General features: G+C 53.3%; 1 protein-coding gene and 1 non-coding gene across 6 annotated transcripts in view; both read right to left on the bottom strand.

Moving 5' to 3' along the window:
- Nucleotides 1–6,979: 6,979 nt before the first annotated feature.
- Nucleotides 6,980–16,810, bottom strand: part of ATG16L1 (autophagy related 16 like 1) — a 35,852-nt gene continuing 26,021 nt past the window's right edge. For all 5 annotated transcript variants that reach the window (XM_040972322.1, XM_040972317.1, XM_040972319.1 and 2 more), the window contains 6 exons: nucleotides 12,175–12,295; nucleotides 11,837–11,942; nucleotides 9,729–9,878; nucleotides 9,587–9,634; nucleotides 9,167–9,268; nucleotides 6,980–8,710 (listed from right to left, as the gene is read on the bottom strand). In XM_040972322.1, the coding sequence (XP_040828256.1) occupies nucleotides 8,617–8,710; nucleotides 9,167–9,268; nucleotides 9,587–9,634; nucleotides 9,729–9,878; nucleotides 11,837–11,942; nucleotides 12,175–12,295 (621 nt within the window). In that variant the 3' untranslated portion in view covers nucleotides 6,980–8,616. The remainder of the gene's footprint in view (nucleotides 8,711–9,166; nucleotides 9,269–9,586; nucleotides 9,635–9,728; nucleotides 9,879–11,836; nucleotides 11,943–12,174; nucleotides 12,296–16,810) is intronic.
- LOC121151235 lies at nucleotides 12,850–13,068 on the bottom strand. Its single transcript, XR_005883136.1, has one exon.

Raw genomic sequence — 16,810 nt, 5'->3', positions numbered from 1 at the left:
CTTGGCCTCTGGCTCCGAGCAATGTCTGCAAGGTCCTGCATGACCCCTGACCTCTCTGACCTCGCACCTTATTCATCTGCCCACCCTCCTCCAATCCACTGGCCCCCAGGACTTGGCACTTGTTACTTCCTCTCCTGGCACACTCTTCGCACAGATAATCACATGGCTCACTTTCTCAGGCTTGGGTCTTCGCTTCAAGCCTATTGTGAATCAGTCCAACTTTTGCAACACTCCTGTTCTTCCTCCTTGTATTATTTTTGTTTTTCTCCACAGCCTGCCACCACCTAACATGGGAGACAGCTGACTTGTGCATCCTGCTTATTGTCTAGTCTCCCAACACCTTTACTGGAACATAAGTTGTAAGCTTACAAATACGGAGATTTTTGAGTGTTTTGTACCCTGTCCCATCTCCTGCATCTGGAATATCCTCTAGTACATTGATTCCCTTGATGTACTTTTAGCAAATAAATAATTAGGTTGCAATAGTTTAACAGTTGGTGTCTTTAATTTTACCTGAAATGATTGAAGTTATTTTTAAAGAGAAAAATACAGTTAAAAAGTAGAGGAGTGGTGGCTAACAAACAGATTAAACTGAAAAAATGTAACTTGACAAACTGATTTTTTTCACTCTTGCCTTTGTTTTTTGGTAAGATTTTATTTATTTAAAGATTTTTATTGGGCCCAGTGCAGTAGCCTAGTGGCTAAAGTCCTCGCCTTGAACACGCCCGGGATCCCATATGGGCACCGGTTCTGATCCCGGCAGCTCCACTTCCCATCCAGCTCCCTGCTTGTGACATGGGAAAGCAGTCAAGGACTGCCCAAAACCTTGGATTCCTGTACTGGTATGGGAGACCTGGAGGAAGTTCCTGACTCCTGGCTTTGGATTGATACAGCACCAGCTATGATATAAAGAGAGAAGAACATATAGAGAGGAAGAGTTTCTGTCCATTGATTCAGTCCCCAAGTGGCTGTATTGGCCGGAGTTGAGCCAATCTGAAGACAGGAACCAGGAGCTTTCTCTGGGTCTCCCATGTGGGCACAGGGTTCCAAGGCTTTGGGCCATCCTTGACTGCTTTCCCAGGCCATAGTCAGGGAGCTTGATGGGAAGTGGAGCAGCCAGGACATGAACTGGTGCCCATTTGGGATGCTGGTGCTTTTAAGTGGAGGATTAGCCAGTTGAGCTATCCTCCCAGCCCCTCTCATTTGTATTTCTAATGCTTAGGTTGCTGGCACCTTTGATCATCAAGAGACTGTCCGTCCCAGGGCCATCTAATTCCTAAGGTGAGCCAGGGGTCAACATGGGGCCTTTTCAATGTAAACCAGTGAGGCCCATGGCTCTGACCCTCCCTTTGTGAGGCTCTTAGCCTCCACCAGGGATGGCCCCCACACTCCAGCACCTGCTGAAATTCCTCAGTGGCTCACCCAACTTCGCCTGCTCCTTCCCACAGACACCACAGACTCTTGCCCACCCTCCCCCTCACTCCCTAACCAACCCTCATGTGGCTCTTTTCCAACTGGGAGTCTGCTCTTGGGAACCAAGAATGATACCTTTGTGTTAGCCGTCCTCGTTGGTCTGTGGGCCCACCATGCCTAAACAGCAGTGAAACCTACATTTAAAAGCCAGGGGGTATTCACTGGTGTTGTAATCGTCAGGAGAAATGGCAGCCCCTAACCCCCTCAGTGACCATGGCTACATCAGAGTGCTCACAGACCCAGCAGAAAGCTCCAACGCGTTAACCACACGTGCACTCACAGTCTTCATATATCACTTCCAGTCTGTGGGGAACAAAGTGGACAGAGGAACAAGCTGAATGACACAAGGGAGCAACCAGAACATTCCAGAAAGTGGAATTGGAGTCACCACCACATTGACACACAGAACATTCTAGTGGGGGTGCACTGTCTAGTGGTTAAGCCTTTGGTTAAGGTGCCCGCATGCCATGTTGGGGTGACTGACTGGGTTGGGCCCCAGCTCTGCTCCTGTGGTCAGTTCACACTGATGCATACCCTGAAGGGCAGGTGATAGCCCACATACTTGGATTCCTGTTGCCACATGCGAAACCTGGGTGAGTTTCTGGCCTTGGGCTTTGGTCTCTCCCAGCACCGGATGTGGTGGGCATATGGAGAGTGAAACAGTGGATGGGGGGTCGCTCAGTTTGCCAACAAGAAAATGTCTCACTACTTGGAGTTCTTGGGACTCATTTCCATCAATCCTTCCACCAACCCTCCAGCCTGTGGCAACCAAGATTTGCCTTCTGTCATTTGTTCTGTGCTTTCCAGAACTGTATCAATAAATTTTGGAATACATATGAAAGTTGAAAAAACCACAGTAAATACCGATCAACACCATGCTCCAACACTTCACACCTGGGTCACATGCACCCAGTCAGGCCTGACTACTGTTTTTTCCCTGTTCAACCGTCTGAATGGTTATCACGACATACCCGCTGGCATTTAAGAAGACTAAACACAACAGCCTTCTTCCTTTTCATAAAATAATGAAAGTCTGTGCTAGATTAGGAAAAAGTCCTTAGCAAACAGTAATGAGTTGGCAACCTTCCCCTGGGCTTTGCTTCCACATTCACAGCCCACTGAATTCCCAGTCTGGGGCAGGCTGGCCGAGGCAGAGCTCGGAGCGGGAAGCCAAGCCCTGAGCCTGTGAGGGCAGCGGGGGGGCACGAGCACACTCAGCTAAAGAGGCTTACAGGCTTTGAGGGCGGGCTGTCATCTTGAGGGTGTTTAGGGCACGGGCAGCAGACAGGAAACCGGCTACAGCGTGCTAAGCATCGACTATCAGAGGAAGACCAGGTGTCCCCACTGCCTGTGAGCCACCCACAACAGGATCCCTGACAAGTGTGAGACTGGGACCACAGCGAGAGCTGGCGAGTGGCGCTTTAGGGACAACTCTAACCCTAACCCTATTCCAACATGTGTGAGGAGCTTCCCAAGTTCATAGTGCAAGGAATTAAGAAAAAGTGAAATTTCCCTGAATTTTAAAAATGCATTTTCAAAAGTTTTTTTTTTTAATTGGAAAGGCTGAACTACAGAGGAAAGGAGAGACAAAGGTCTTCTGTCCACTGGTCGCAATGGCTGGAGCTGAGCTGATCCAAAACCTGGAGCCAGGAGGTCCCAAAGCCTTGGGCCATCCTCCACTGCTTTCCCAGGCCATAAACAGGGAGCTGGATGGGAAGTGGAGCAGCTGGGACAGGAACCTGCACACACATGGGATCCTGACGCATGCAAGGCAAGGACTTTAGCCACTAGGCTACTGTGTTGGGCCCAAAAGATACATTTATAAAGGCAGTTACAGAGAGAGATCTTCCATCTGCTGGTTCACTCCCCAGGAGTGAGGCCAGGCTGAAGCCAGGAACCAGGAGCTTCCTCTGCTGTCCAGCATGGGTACAAGGGCCCAAGTACTTGAACCATCCTCTACTGCTTTCTAAAGTCCATCACCAGGCACTGGACCGCAAGTGGAGCAGCTGGGTCTTGAACCAGCAGCCCTCATGTGGCACGCCAGCACTGTAGGCGGCAGCCACACTGGCTAGTCTCTCCTGTAACTTAATGAAGAAGCTGTTTTGAACTTCTCAATCAAGCTAAACAATAGAGCTGATAGGGACTAAATTGGCTCATCTGTGAAACCATACATGGGGCAACCGTGTCATTTCTCAAGGCGGTGAGACCTAGAAAAACAGTTGCACATTACAACCTTCCTCGAGTCTCCTTTGCATCACGTCCCACACATTGCTGAATGCTCCCAGGAACCAGGAAAACACTGCCTTGCTATTACCCACAACTCTGACAGTGGAACGTTGGCCATGTCCTCCCCACGGCCCCGAGGCACCATGCTAACGGCATGAACATGTCACTGCAGAGAAACCCAGGCTGGAGTCCAGGGCTCCGCAGGCCACTGGTGAGCCCACCGCAAACCTGAGAGGACGGCTTGCTGTCTGGCTCGCTGCCGTCTCCTTTCCTCTGTCTGGATAAGCGACCCCCTGACCTGGCCTTTCTCCCAAGGTTGAGAAGACTCATGTCACATAGAGATCAATTTCTTAATAAGGTGGAATGCTGGCAAAGTGGTGTAGCTACACAGTGCAGTAAGCTGCCACTTGTGACACCAGCCTCGCCTGTGGGAGCGGCGGTTGGAGTACTGGCTGCTCCCCTTCCCATCCAGCTCCCACTTGGGAAAGCAGTAGAGGGCAGCCCACGTGCTTGGGCCCCTGCCACCCACGTGGGAGACCAAGGTGAAGTTCCTGGTTTCTGCCTTTGGGTCACAGCAACCCCAGCCATCTGCATAGTGAGCAGTCTCTGGGTCACTGCCTTTCAAATTAAAAAAAACCACCCTGGCCTCCCACCTGGTGTTTGAAACCCTGTGCAGTGGAGGCAGATTCTGATTGGACCTTGTCCTCCCCGCACGTGAGGCTTCCTTGGCCTGCTCCAGCAGCGAAGGGCAGTGCAGAGGCGAGGCGGCCCACTGGAGCACCTGTGAACAGGTCCCCCTGAGCCTCTGAAGCTGCGTACACACAACGTGCTCAGGGCTCTGCTGGGGAGAGGGTCAGCAGACCTGCTGCCACAGACCAGAAGCCCTTGCGCAATACTGACCCCTTCTGTTCTCACTGGACCTAGAGGCGGCAGCTGCACACCGTGAATACACGGAGGCATGTTCACGCTGAAGTAGTCCATCCGGGGCCAGCGTCACGGTGCAGTTGGATTAAGCTGCTGCCAGGGACACCGAGATCCCTTAGCAGTGCTCTGTACCCATGTGGGAGACCTGGAAGATCCTTCTGACTCATGGCTTTGGTCTGGCCCAGCCTTGTTACGCCACTTTGGGTGTGAACCAGTGGGTGGAAGATCTGTCAACTCTGCCTTTCAAATAAACTTACAAAACAAACAAACAAACCCCTATAAATTTGCCTTCATTAGTCATATGGGGTATTTCTAAAAGATTTATTTAAAAATGCAGAGTGTCAGGGAAATTTTCAATAGTCAGGCAGGGGTGGGCCAGGCTGAAGCCAGGATCCAGGAATCCATTCACTTGACTAGTAAGAGCATTAACGGAAAGCTGGATGGAGGTGAACAGACTGGAACCAGGCACTGAGATGTGGGGTGCAAGCACCCCAAGCAGCAGCTTAACCCACTGCACCACAACTTTCACCCTCTGTCTTTGAAATCACTCCATGTTCTGTTCCTTCCAGCTACTTCTATTTGGAAGCCATTCTTTAAATTCCATTCTACCAAATGACTTTAAAATGTTTGCTCTGCTTCTCCTGCTCAAGAATTTATTGGAGAAGTAAAGAGGGGGACAGAAAAATCCTCCATCCACCATTACTACTCCACTCCCCCAGACAGTTCCAACAGTTAGTGCTGGGACAGCTCCATCCAGGTCTCCTGCACGGGTGGCAAGGACCCAAATTCTTGAGCCACCATCTGCTGCTTCCCAGGGCGCACACGAGCAGGAAGCCGAGTCAAGCTTTGCTATGGGATGCAGGCACCCCAAGCAGCATTTTAATCAGAAACTCTTCCAACTGCCCACTACGTGACACTCAGAGCCACCTGCACGTGCGCTCCTCAAGGAGACGGTGCTGAGGGCTGCACGGCCAGAAACGAGCATGGCTTCCACACCTGTCTTACTCCCTGGCTCACAGATCTCACCACCGACCTCCCCTCACACCAGCTCTCTGGCCAAGGCCACACTGACCTGCTCTCTACTCCAGCTTGGAGCAAACCCACAGCTACCTGCAGGGACCAGCTGTCCCATCTGAGACATGGCCCACCTGTGGATAAGATCTCTCTCTCACACACACACCCCTGGAGTTTGCTCTAAGATAGTCTAAGGAGGAACCCCAGGGGGAACTGCAGAGCTAGCCAGGCACTGGCCAGGGTGCTGAGACAGCAGTGCTCAGCATGGGGCTGCCGACCTCCTGAGCTGGAGGCTCCCATCTTGGCTGGAGCCAGCCAAGGGTCAGAAAGGAACATGAAGGTGGCACGATGCTGGGAGGACTCCTGATGGGCTGTGGAGCACCCGAGGGACACACACAGAGGGAACTGAAGTCTCTGGACTGGACAGGCCAGGAAAAGATGAAGTTGGGAGGGATGAGCCATGAGCACTGGAGCACCTCCAGGTCAGAGGATCAAATCCTGCCGAGGGGAGGCAGCTTGCATTGTTGTGGGTGTTCTGGCTGCTCTGGGCACATACCCTCCCTGCCACCTATGTAGAACTTCCAGCTAACCGGGGCTTTCTCTATGCCACCCTCCTACTCACTTGGTCATGAAACCAGACTCCTTATTCGTAGAACGATACAGCCACAGCACCTCCTAAAAACAAGCCTGTGGTTTCCTTCTGCGGGGAACCAGCTCTGGAGAGGTGGCAGCTCACTGCCAGGTCTGCCTTATGCTGCCCCACGCAGGTGGAACGTCCACACTGCACAAGGTCCAACCAGCACAAGCCACAGCTGCTCTGGGGGAGCGAGGGCACTTGGCAGCCTGCGCTTTCCCAGCTACCTCTCCCTTTGTGCCAGTGCAGGCTGTTCCCAGACGAAGCCAACCTGTTCATGGACCTCCAAGTCTATCCATATGTAACCTGAGGTGTGCCACGACGTGAAAGGTGTAGGACAAAGGGCAGTGTAAGCACCACACATCCTTTGAGAACAGGCCTTCAACCTGTCAGAATCAAGTAACCCAGGCAATACAAACCCACTTAAGGGTCAAAGTCTGCAATGCCGAGCCATGTTGGTATTTGGGTCCACGCTGTATGTATGGTAGATGACAGTCACCATCCAAGTGCATTCTGATCCCCAACACCTGAAAGGCAGCTGATGCTTCTCAACGCTGCTGTGAGAATTACTGGGGAGTTGAACATCTCTGCGTGGTCCCTGCTGACCAATGGGATGTGTCACCAGGCAACCTGTGGGCAAGAAGGCAGGAAGAATGGACACCATCTCCCCCTGTGCTATAAGGGACCTGGAGAGCCGAGTGTGGAAGACAGCTCAGACACATGGAACCACACACAGCAGCAGCCGAGTTCCACTGAGCCCCAAAGTGCAATGATGTGAGGCTGCTGCAATGTGAGCTTAAGGTCCACCTTCAGGCTCCCCTGCCTCCTGGTAGTGACCACAAAGGGCCCAATCAGCTAGCTGCCAGGGAAGCGTCCAGTGCTGGCTGTCCAGTCTCAAGGTTACAATGGAACCTGACTCGAGGCGTCGGGCCAGGCAGGAGTGCCCTTCCAGGAACCAATATCCTGAGCTGAACCCAAAGCAGACACGCCCAGCTCAGTAACCCCTCGGGTGAGAGTGGCTGGGGGACCGTGTGGGGGCAGCTCTCCCTGGCAGCTGACAGTGCTCTGGGGGACAGCTGCTGCAGGGCAGTGAGAGCTGCCTGTGGAGAAGTGCCACTCCAATGTACCTGGGCACAAGCGTGGGACGGGGCCAGTGTGACGAACAACATGGAGTATTAGGAACGTACCAACCAGTGCCTATAAATAAACACCAGGAAAGCCAACATGCTCTTTCTTCAAAGACAAAGGAAAAAACAAACAAAAAACACTCAGAGGCAAGGAGTTTGAAAAGTATATAAGATTTTTCTTTATTTACAATCAAGTTTTGTGGGCAACATAATTAAATAAATAAACGATGTGCCCTGGCTTTGAATTTTAGCTCCCCTTGACACAAGTCCTCTTCGGGCAAAGGGCAGAGGGGTGATGCGGGCAGGCGGCAAGTGTGAGGGACGGAGATGCTGCCCCACGCCTCACCCCCTGGGCTGGCACCCAATCCTCACGTGCAGGCAGCAAGTGAGGGGGAAATAAAGTGCAAATTAAAGTGATACAAACACCAGTGCTTCAGGCACCCAGAGAACTACGAGCTCATGCACAGTGAGGCTGAATGTCTCTCCCTGGCCTTCATCCCAACTCCTGCCCTGGGCAGATGGCACGCAGCCCCGCCCACCAGCACCTCCTGGGCACTAGCCGAGCCATGAGGGGTTCGCTCTTCACACCTGGGCACATCCACGCTCTGGCGGGCGGGAGGTTTTCACTTTTTCTCCCCTACTTCAACTCTGCTTAGAAGCCAAATGGGTGCTTATTTCTTGACCCAGAAATAGACAGGCAGGTGTGCCGGGGACAGCCGCACCAGAGCAGCTGCAGGGTCAGATGTGGTCTGCCTGAGAGCCCTGGCCCACCCCCCGTGCCTCCTCAGATCAGGACAGGCCCTGGGCCTGGGTTTCTGTCAACTAAAGGTTTAAAGCGATACGGAGGAAACGACCCCAAGGTGCAAGAACATGCATCAGGTCAGACCAGAAGGCCAGGAGAAAGCACAGCGAAAACCTCCCCCAGACAGTGGGGCACCCTTGGCACTGCCGTCCAGTGAGGAGAGCGGCGGGGCCTGTGCCCCCCGCCCATGAGGTATGGCAGACCCGAGCTAGTAGTGTTTCCCACGGGACACGAGGCATGAACCTGAACCTCTGCCGAGTGACCAGACTACTTCAGTGTGATTCTTCCAGACCATTACAGACCTCAGTCCAAACCCAAGAAATCCTGTTCAAAGGGCTGTGGAGCTCCTCGGGGTAGACCCACACTAGCCAGGACACGGCTGCAAGCTCCTCCCCGCGCTTCTTCCAGTCCGTCCATCAAGGCTGCGCCCACAGCACGGCTTTGCTGCCTTTGTCCACACTGACCACATGCAGCCCGGAGGGGGACCACGCCACTGCATTGATGGACGAGCTTCGGAGGAAAGACCATAAGAACATCAAGTTGCTTAGAGCTCAGCTGACCATGTGTCTGGAAGCGGGCAGATGCTCTGAGAACACTGGGCTGTGTTTTATTGAGCACTGGGACGACAGGAGCAAGCAGGTCTCCCGGCTCCCCTCTACAGTAGTTCTGAGGGAATCAGAAGACAGGCTTCACAAGCCTGGGATGGTGCCAGGACCTGTGTGGGTGAGCACTGGAGAGGCAGGCACAAGAGGTGCGCAGCTGCCTGGCACAGTGCAAGAGTAGGCTATGCAGAAAGCCAGTCTCGCTCGCAGCTCAGCTTGGGTGCACAGGAACAGACTAAGGAAAAAAGGGCCTGGACCCCTCAATCAGGCTGGAGTGTTTAGGACAGGTCAGTCTGCTGACACAAAGGGATCTCAGAGAGGAAGAGAGGCCCTGCCCCCCACCTCCGGGGAGGGCTCCCCTTACCTGTGTTGCTTCATCAGCACCTGCTCCACCTTCCCCGTGAGCACGCTCCAGACATACAGCGAGCCGTCGGCTGAGCCTGCTGCCACGTAACTGCCGTCAGGGCTGCAGGAGGCGGTACGGGAGGAAAAGCAGTTAGCTTGCCACCTCCAACTCAGTCTGCACGGCCCTGTTCCCAAGAAGTGGGGGTCATCTGCACCTTGCCCTCTGTGGGACTGGACTCCTCCAGCTGATAAACAGCAATGCCAGGTGGCTTCCTACCCCTCCCTCCTAGTCCAACAGAAGCCATAGGGGAGGCCAGAACCGACACCCAGACAGGCTCACTCCTGGACACTGTGGTTGTCATACTGGATAAACGCTGCTGACTCCCCCGTACCAACCTTCGAGACTGACCCAGTTCAGGGCAGGGGCATCGCTACTAACCTGAAGACCACTCTGGTCCAGTCAGAGCCGCACTTGAATCCAGGAGCGCTGAAACGAGCAGCAGGGTGCTGTTACCCGGCGGGCAGGGCGCAGGGGCCTCAGGCCGCCCCGCAGCCCAGGATGCCGGCGCGCTTGCTGGTACCTGAACGTCTGCTTGACAGCATTTGCTCGGAGATCAATCACTTTGAGTAAGTCGTCACGGGAGCAGCTCAGCAGCTCGGTCCTCTCCGGGTTCAAGTCCAGGGCAGTAATCTTCCCCAAAAGCTCCATCTCTCGGACAATTGTTTCTGACCTGTGAGAGAAACGTCTGACAACTGTGAGGCAGAGAGGAGAGGCACCTCTGTTTTCACCAGGGCGCTATGTCACAGATGGGCTTGAAGACACACACAGCAAGCTAGAATGGAACCAGGGAGGCCCAGCCCCAGAACTGCCTCAGGGGCTGCTTTTGTCCTTTCCATCAGCGGATCCTACAGTAATGGTGTTCAGTCCATATTAGAACTTGTGACACGGGGGTCAGCACTGTGACACAGCTGATTAAGCCACTGCCTGCAACACAGGCACCCCCCAGGTGCCCGCTAGATCCTGTCCGCTCTACTTCCAGCCCAGCTCCCTGCTGCCATGCCTAGACAAGCAGTAAGCAGCAGGGTGGGTTCCAAAGACTTGGGCTCCTGAAATGAACTCTTGGCTCCTGGCTTTGGTGGGGCCCAGCCCTGGCTGATGTGGCCATCTGGGGAGTGCACCTACGACAGAAGATCTGTTTTTTCTTCCTTTCCCTGTTAACTTTGCCTTTGAAACAAACAAACCTTAAAAGAAGGAAAGCAAAAGCAAAAGCAAAAACAAACAAACAAAAAAACCAAACGAAAAAAACCCCCAAAACCAACCAAGCAACCAACCAACTGGAAGGCCAGGTCGCCCCAGCAACTTGGCTCTGGCTTACGTCAGCAGCACACCCCTGCATGTGATGACCCCGCACATGGCCCTCGTCAGATGTGCCGGCCATCTTGGACGGGCAGCCACTAGTACTGGGGTTCACAATGCAGCAGCTCCCGCCATAGGACTTCATGCTTCCTTCCCCCACATCTTCTACAAATGGACCTTCCCTCACGGGCAGCTGACTGCCCGACCCCCGCAATGGCCACCAACCCATCGGCCTTCCCACTTGCTTTCTCAGGCCAGCCCTCCTGGCGCAGGTCCTGCAATGCTACTCTTGCTTTCTGCACCCACTGAGTGAGCACCTGAGCATGCCCCGCTCACTGAGAACTCCTCATTTCCATCTCTATCCTAAACCTTTATCACTTAGCACTTAAATTTCTTCTTCTTGTAGATTCATTTATTTGAAAGAGAGAGACGAACCATCCTCTGGTTCAACCCCAAACTGCTGCAGTAGCTCCAGCTGCACCAGGCTGAAGCCAAGAGCCTGACGTTCCGCGCCTGTCTCCCACCGTGGTGGCCAGGTTACTGAACCGGGTGTATCTTCTGCTGCTTTCCCAGCACGTTAGCAGATCTACTGGGACTTGAAGCAGTACCCCCGTGGGATGCTGCCACCACAGGTGCAGGCTTCATCTGCAGCACCAGCACCCAGCTTTACTTCTCTGTCTTTCCTTACCTTCCAACCTGACCTATTAGCAAGCTGTGCCCAGATTCTCCCCCCGGCCCAGGGTCAGCCATGCCGGGAGTATCTCCAAGCGGCAGCTGTGGTCACACTGGACAAAGGCACCTGTCTACTCCAGTGCTCTGCTGCTTGTCACAGTGTCAACTCCCTGTGGCAGGAAGCCTCACTACCTGGAGCCGTCCGTGCTGATCGTGCAGTTAGTGAAACACCTGAACACAGAGCCAGCTCAGCAATGGCTTGCCCAAGCACTCAACAGTGAGGGCACAGGGGCACTGGCGCTCCTCTCCTCCTGGGGTTGAAAGCACAGACCCTGAGGGCTGGTGCTGTGCGTTAAGCCAAGGCCTACAGCACCCACACCCCACATGAGTGCTCATCTGAGTCCCCGCTGCTCTACCTTGGGATCCAGTTCCCTAGTAACGAGCTGGGAAGGCAGAGGAAGATGGTCCAGGCCCCAGGGCTCCTGCAAGCCACAGGAGACGGTGAAGAAGCTCCTGGCTCTCGACTTGTACCTGCCCAACAGGTGGAAGGTGTCGCTCTTTATAACTCTGCCTTTCAAAGAAATCTAAACAAACAAACCAAAAGCTCCTCAGACCCTCTAGTCTACTTCCCCCAGAACTACAAGTCCCTGGGTGTCATACCGGATGTCCCAGAAACGAATCTTCTTGTCAAAATGTCCACTCATGACACACTGCTCAGTGCAGACAATATCATTGCAACTGGATCCGGCAAACACTGTCTTTATGCCTGAAAGCAGACACTGTCCGTCAGGCAGGCAGGCACGGCGAGGCCGGGCACACACCACTGCCACACACTAAGCACTCCATCACCAGCATCGCCAACTCCAGCAAGTCCCAAACAACAAGTACCACTGCCCGAGTGCCCGAGCACAGCACTACACCCACACCTCCAATGCCAGCACAGCTCCCGGTTCGGGTCTATGCACACACACACACACAGAGAGACCGAATCTCCTCACAGACTTTGCTGCGTAGATCCCAGAGTTTGAGGGTCCGGTCGTGACTTCCCGACACAATCCGTGCGTTGTCCAACAGGAACTTGGCCGAGAGCACTTTCCCACTGTGTCCTGTGAGTGTGTGCTAGAAAGAGAACAGTGTCCTGAGTTTGGGCCAGGCTGGTGGAAGAGCCACAGCACCCCAATCTCCAGTCGGTCGCAGATCCCACAGGAATGAAATGACGAGAAAGCAAAGGCAGAAGTGGAATGAGAAATGGGGCGCAACCTCGTTTAGTGAGCGCACACCAAAGAGGTCGCACGCTTCGTACACAGCAGCTTCTGGAAGCGCTCCACCACTGGAGCAGCTGGCAGAAACTCCAAGAAAGCCCACCTGTGGTACTGCCCTCAGTCAAAGTAGCAACACCAGAAGGATCCATCGCCCACTAAGCCAGCATCATTACCACCAAACTCCGTGTCCCATTCCCTGTCCTCAAGAAAAGGAGGGGACCCCCTGAAGCCATCTGAAGCACCTGCCTGCAGTCTGGCAGCCTAGCTGAGTTGTCTAACATCTGGGCAACCCAGTACAAAGCCCAGATCTTAGCCAGAGCTGCTCGTAGTCTACACTAACTCAGAGCAGACAGGGTTGGGTATAAGTGGTTCTCCCAGAGGAGACCAGTCCTTCATCCCGAAAACCTGGGAGGCCTCAGTCTGAAATGGCATATCACACCACTCCTAGCCATCAGATCCGCTGGTGACAGAGCCGCTGGATGTCACCCACAGTGCTCAGCAGCGCAGGCAGGACGGACATATCCCAGGGTCAGCAGCACCTTTGCCCACAGAGCACAGCGAGAGCCCGTGGGAGAGAGGCAGCCGGGGCCAGCTGGGAGGCCGGGGTGCCTTTTCTGCTCATCACTGACCTCTTAGGCTGGGGCTGATATTTAAGAAGGAGCTGATCGTTACTTTTTATTTGAAGGGCAGAGCAACAGAGATACGGACTGCTCTTTTATCCGCTAATCTTCAAATGACTACAAATGGCCTGGACTGGGTCAGGCTGAGGCCAGGAGCCAACAACTCCACACAGGCCTCGGGGGTCAAGTACTTGGGCTGCCTTCCATACACATCAGAGGGAGCTGGGCTGGGAGCTGAACTGGCTGGCGCTCTAATATGGGATACCAGGGTAAATTCAGTGTCTGGACTCACTGCACCAAACGCTGGCCCTGGGATGGAACCTCAAGGCTGGACATAATTCACTGACATTTTCATTCTTAAGAATCCTTTGACAAGTCCCAACACAGCTAGCTGCAACAACTTAGCTCTAATCCCAACAATTCAGTGTTAACACCTTAAAAGCTGGTCTTTCCTTTATTCTCTGTAGAAGATTCTTCACACGACACTTTCCTTCTCCAATGGGACGAGTGGGCAGATGGGAACCAAAACCGGGACAGCACGTGCCACTGCTGTCAGGCAGCTGAGGGAGGGGGGCACCCACCCCCAAGCCCCAGAGCCTGCCAGGAAGAGCTGCAGCACCCCGCTTACAGTGAACACACAAACAAGGAGGAAGACTGCACTGGCATACAGCACTCCAGCTGCATAATCCAGGGGAGGAACACAAGCCAACGACTTCTCCCGCTGTAACAAGGAACTCTCATCCAAAATTCAAAGTCTGGGACATGATGTTGTCTCTTACGTAAGGAGAAACAGACGCTGCTCTTCAAAATGGCACATAGTGACTGTCAGTCCCCAAAAGCAGGCTGAAAACCTTACAACAAAAATTCTGTCAGCACTGATTCTGCAAGATTTGGGTTCTTTCTCTTGTTAAGAAATACAGCATTTTTTTTGGTTAGTTATTTATTTGTTAGTCATTACTGAGTGATCCAAAGATTATTTAAAATACAGAAGATGTGTATATTACAGACAAACATCGTATCTTACTAAAAAGTAATTTGAGAGTGACAGAGATAGAGTCAGATGTCAGCAAGGAGAGAAGCTGCACCCAGGTCTCCCATGCAGGTGGCAGGGACCCAAACACCGGGCATCTTCCACTGCTTTTCTCAGGCCTTTAGCAGGCAGCCGCATCTAAAGTGGAGCAGCCAGGATGTGTGCTGGTGTGGCAGTAGTGACATGCTGTGCTGCAAAGCTGGCTCTGCGGCATTTTATACTTGGGGATCTGCAGATCTTGGCACCTGAGGCAATACTCAAATCAACCCAGACTATACTGAGAGATGACCACAAACCCAATTCTGAAATATTCTAACTCAGGGGTGGGGAATCTTTTCTTTTTTTCTCTTTTCTCCTTTCTTCCTTTTTCTTTCAAGAGCCATTTGGATATTTCTATCATTTGAAAGCCATACAAAATTACCAACCTAAAAAAACCCAGCCTGCTATAAATGACTGACTCTCAAATCTTGCCTGCAACTGCCTTGGAAGGTGAAGAACGCAAGGATGCGAGCCGTGGGAGGCCTGCAGGCAGCTGTCCGAAAGCCCTGCGGCCCAGCAGAGGGCGCTGCTGGCCTGGAGCCAGAGAGGCTGCTGGGGCTCCCTACTGCACCGGCTGGGACCGAGCTCTGACTCTACTTCCGACCCCGCTTCCTGCGAATGCACACTCGGGGGGCTGCAAGTGAGCTCGAGTTCTTGGATCCCTGGCCTGGGATTGAGGTTTTAACTTTATTTTCAAATTCTGATAGTGATACTTTTATTTATTGGAAAGTCAGATTTACAGAAAGGGGACACATAGGGGATTCTGCTGTGAGTCTTGAAGGGAGTGAGTCAGCAGACAGAGATCTCTGTCTCAATGTTTCTCTGCCTTTTGTACTAAAGAAAAGGGTATTTTAACTTCCCAGCTTTTTATCTGTATTACTAGCCTTTTTAGTGATGAAGCATAGGCTTCTGTTCACCTTGTTCCTAATGTTGAGCTCACATGGCCTTCACCCTCCACTCTTCACTAGGGTTCAGATAGGACGGTGGCCTGGGCCTCTGTCTTGGAGACCTGACGTTTTACCAGCCTTGCTTTCCACAAGCTTCGACAGCCTCAGAGCAGACCTTGTGGGCTGACACTATCTACAAAGATAAAACAGTTTCAGCAACGCCTTAGCCACACACCTAATGTTAACACTAGCCACAGCCAGCCAGTGCCAGGGGAGTGCAGAACTGCTCAGGAAGTTGTCAGATCAAAGGCAGCACCCAGCTGCCACTCCCCAGTGTGGCCAGTTCTTCACACTTGCACAGGGTGGAGGTGGGGAAGACCTTGGGCAGGCTGCAGGCAGATCTTCTGGAGCAGCTGGGCCTCCATAGACTTGCACCCTTTTCAATACAGGCACAAATGGAGCTGAAGGTCAGCAACAGACCAGCTGCCTCTCACTGCACTCGCTGGTCTCCAAGGCCCCAGCACGGGCTCTCCCTTGGCCACTTCTGCTCTGTCGGGATCTAAGCCGCACCAAGGGATCAAGGGAGGCCTCAGTCCTGACCTTGTCCATCTGTGGGGGGAAGGGCAGGGAGACCTTACTTGAGCCATTTTCTCAACCAGCCACATCTGTTTTCTCGGAGGATTAAATACAGTAATATATGAAGTAGCTCACTAGCTCACGGACAATGGAATTAGCTGATAATCTAGGGGCAGGGTGGTGGCAGGTTAAGCAGCTGCCTTCAACACTAGCTTCCCACATGAAACAACCAGGTTAGGCCCAGCTTCTTTGTTTCTGATCCAGCTCCATGCTAATGTGCCTGGGACCCCTGCCGCCCACACAAGAAATCCAAATGGGAGTGTTGTTTCATCCAGGCCCAGCCTGGATCCCTGTGGCCACGTGAGCAGAGAACCAATTAATAAAAGGTATCGCTTTCTCCTTGCTACTCTGATCTTCAATTAAAACAAGAACAAACAACAACAACAAAAAAGAAAAAAATCATTGCATTTGCTGATATGGGTTCCAGTTCTGTAAATTCTGACCACCACCCAAACTAACTAGATGTTCTTAGGACGACGGCACTGCGGGGTGGGCACCCGACAGTGGCCACGCTGCCATGGGTGAGGTCTCAGCTGAGCATGTGCTCAGGCAGCCAACGACAGGCCCCGTGGCAGTGCACGCCTCCTGGACAGGACCCACGGCCGTGGAGGCTGGGATCTCTCATCGGACACTCAGGCAGTACTGTCTCAGAGACACGGGCTAGCATGTGGCACTCGAGCTTCCACCCACTCTCAGAAGCAAACAAAGCTCAAGTGACAAGCTTCCAGGTGCGTCCAGCTCCGCCTGCACCCTCCCATCTCACTAGCACAGCCACTCAGCAGCCTGTTCAGTGCAGGCAGTCCGGTTCAGGCAGCACGGACCCCTCCATCCTGTCTGGGCAGTGTTTTTGAAGCTCACTGAGGATTCCTTGGAGTTTATGCTGAGCAGCGGACTCAGCTCTCAGAACAAGCAAGCTGCTTCCACTGCAGGTTGCCTCGCCAGCCGACCGCAGTACTGTCCCCTGGCGTCAGCCCTGGTCGCAGCTCCAGTTCTGCTGCTCAGCACTGCTCGCCTCCATCATGAGCCTGTTGGACACTCCCCCTTCCTGCTCTCCTCTGCACAGTACAAGGGCTCAGGCTCAGCCGGAACCACGGTCCATGTGTGGGTGCTGGGATGTGCTGGGTTAAGCTGAAACTGCTACCCACCACACACAGGAGCTG

This window comes from Ochotona curzoniae, unplaced genomic scaffold (assembly GCF_017591425.1).
Source record: "Ochotona curzoniae isolate NIBS_2020 unplaced genomic scaffold, NIBS_Ocur_1.0 contig_2294, whole genome shotgun sequence".
In the NCBI taxonomy this organism is placed as follows: Eukaryota; Metazoa; Chordata; class Mammalia; order Lagomorpha; family Ochotonidae; genus Ochotona; species Ochotona curzoniae.
Note: the sequence above shows the minus strand (reverse complement) of the source record. Positions and strands in the feature narration are given on the sequence as shown.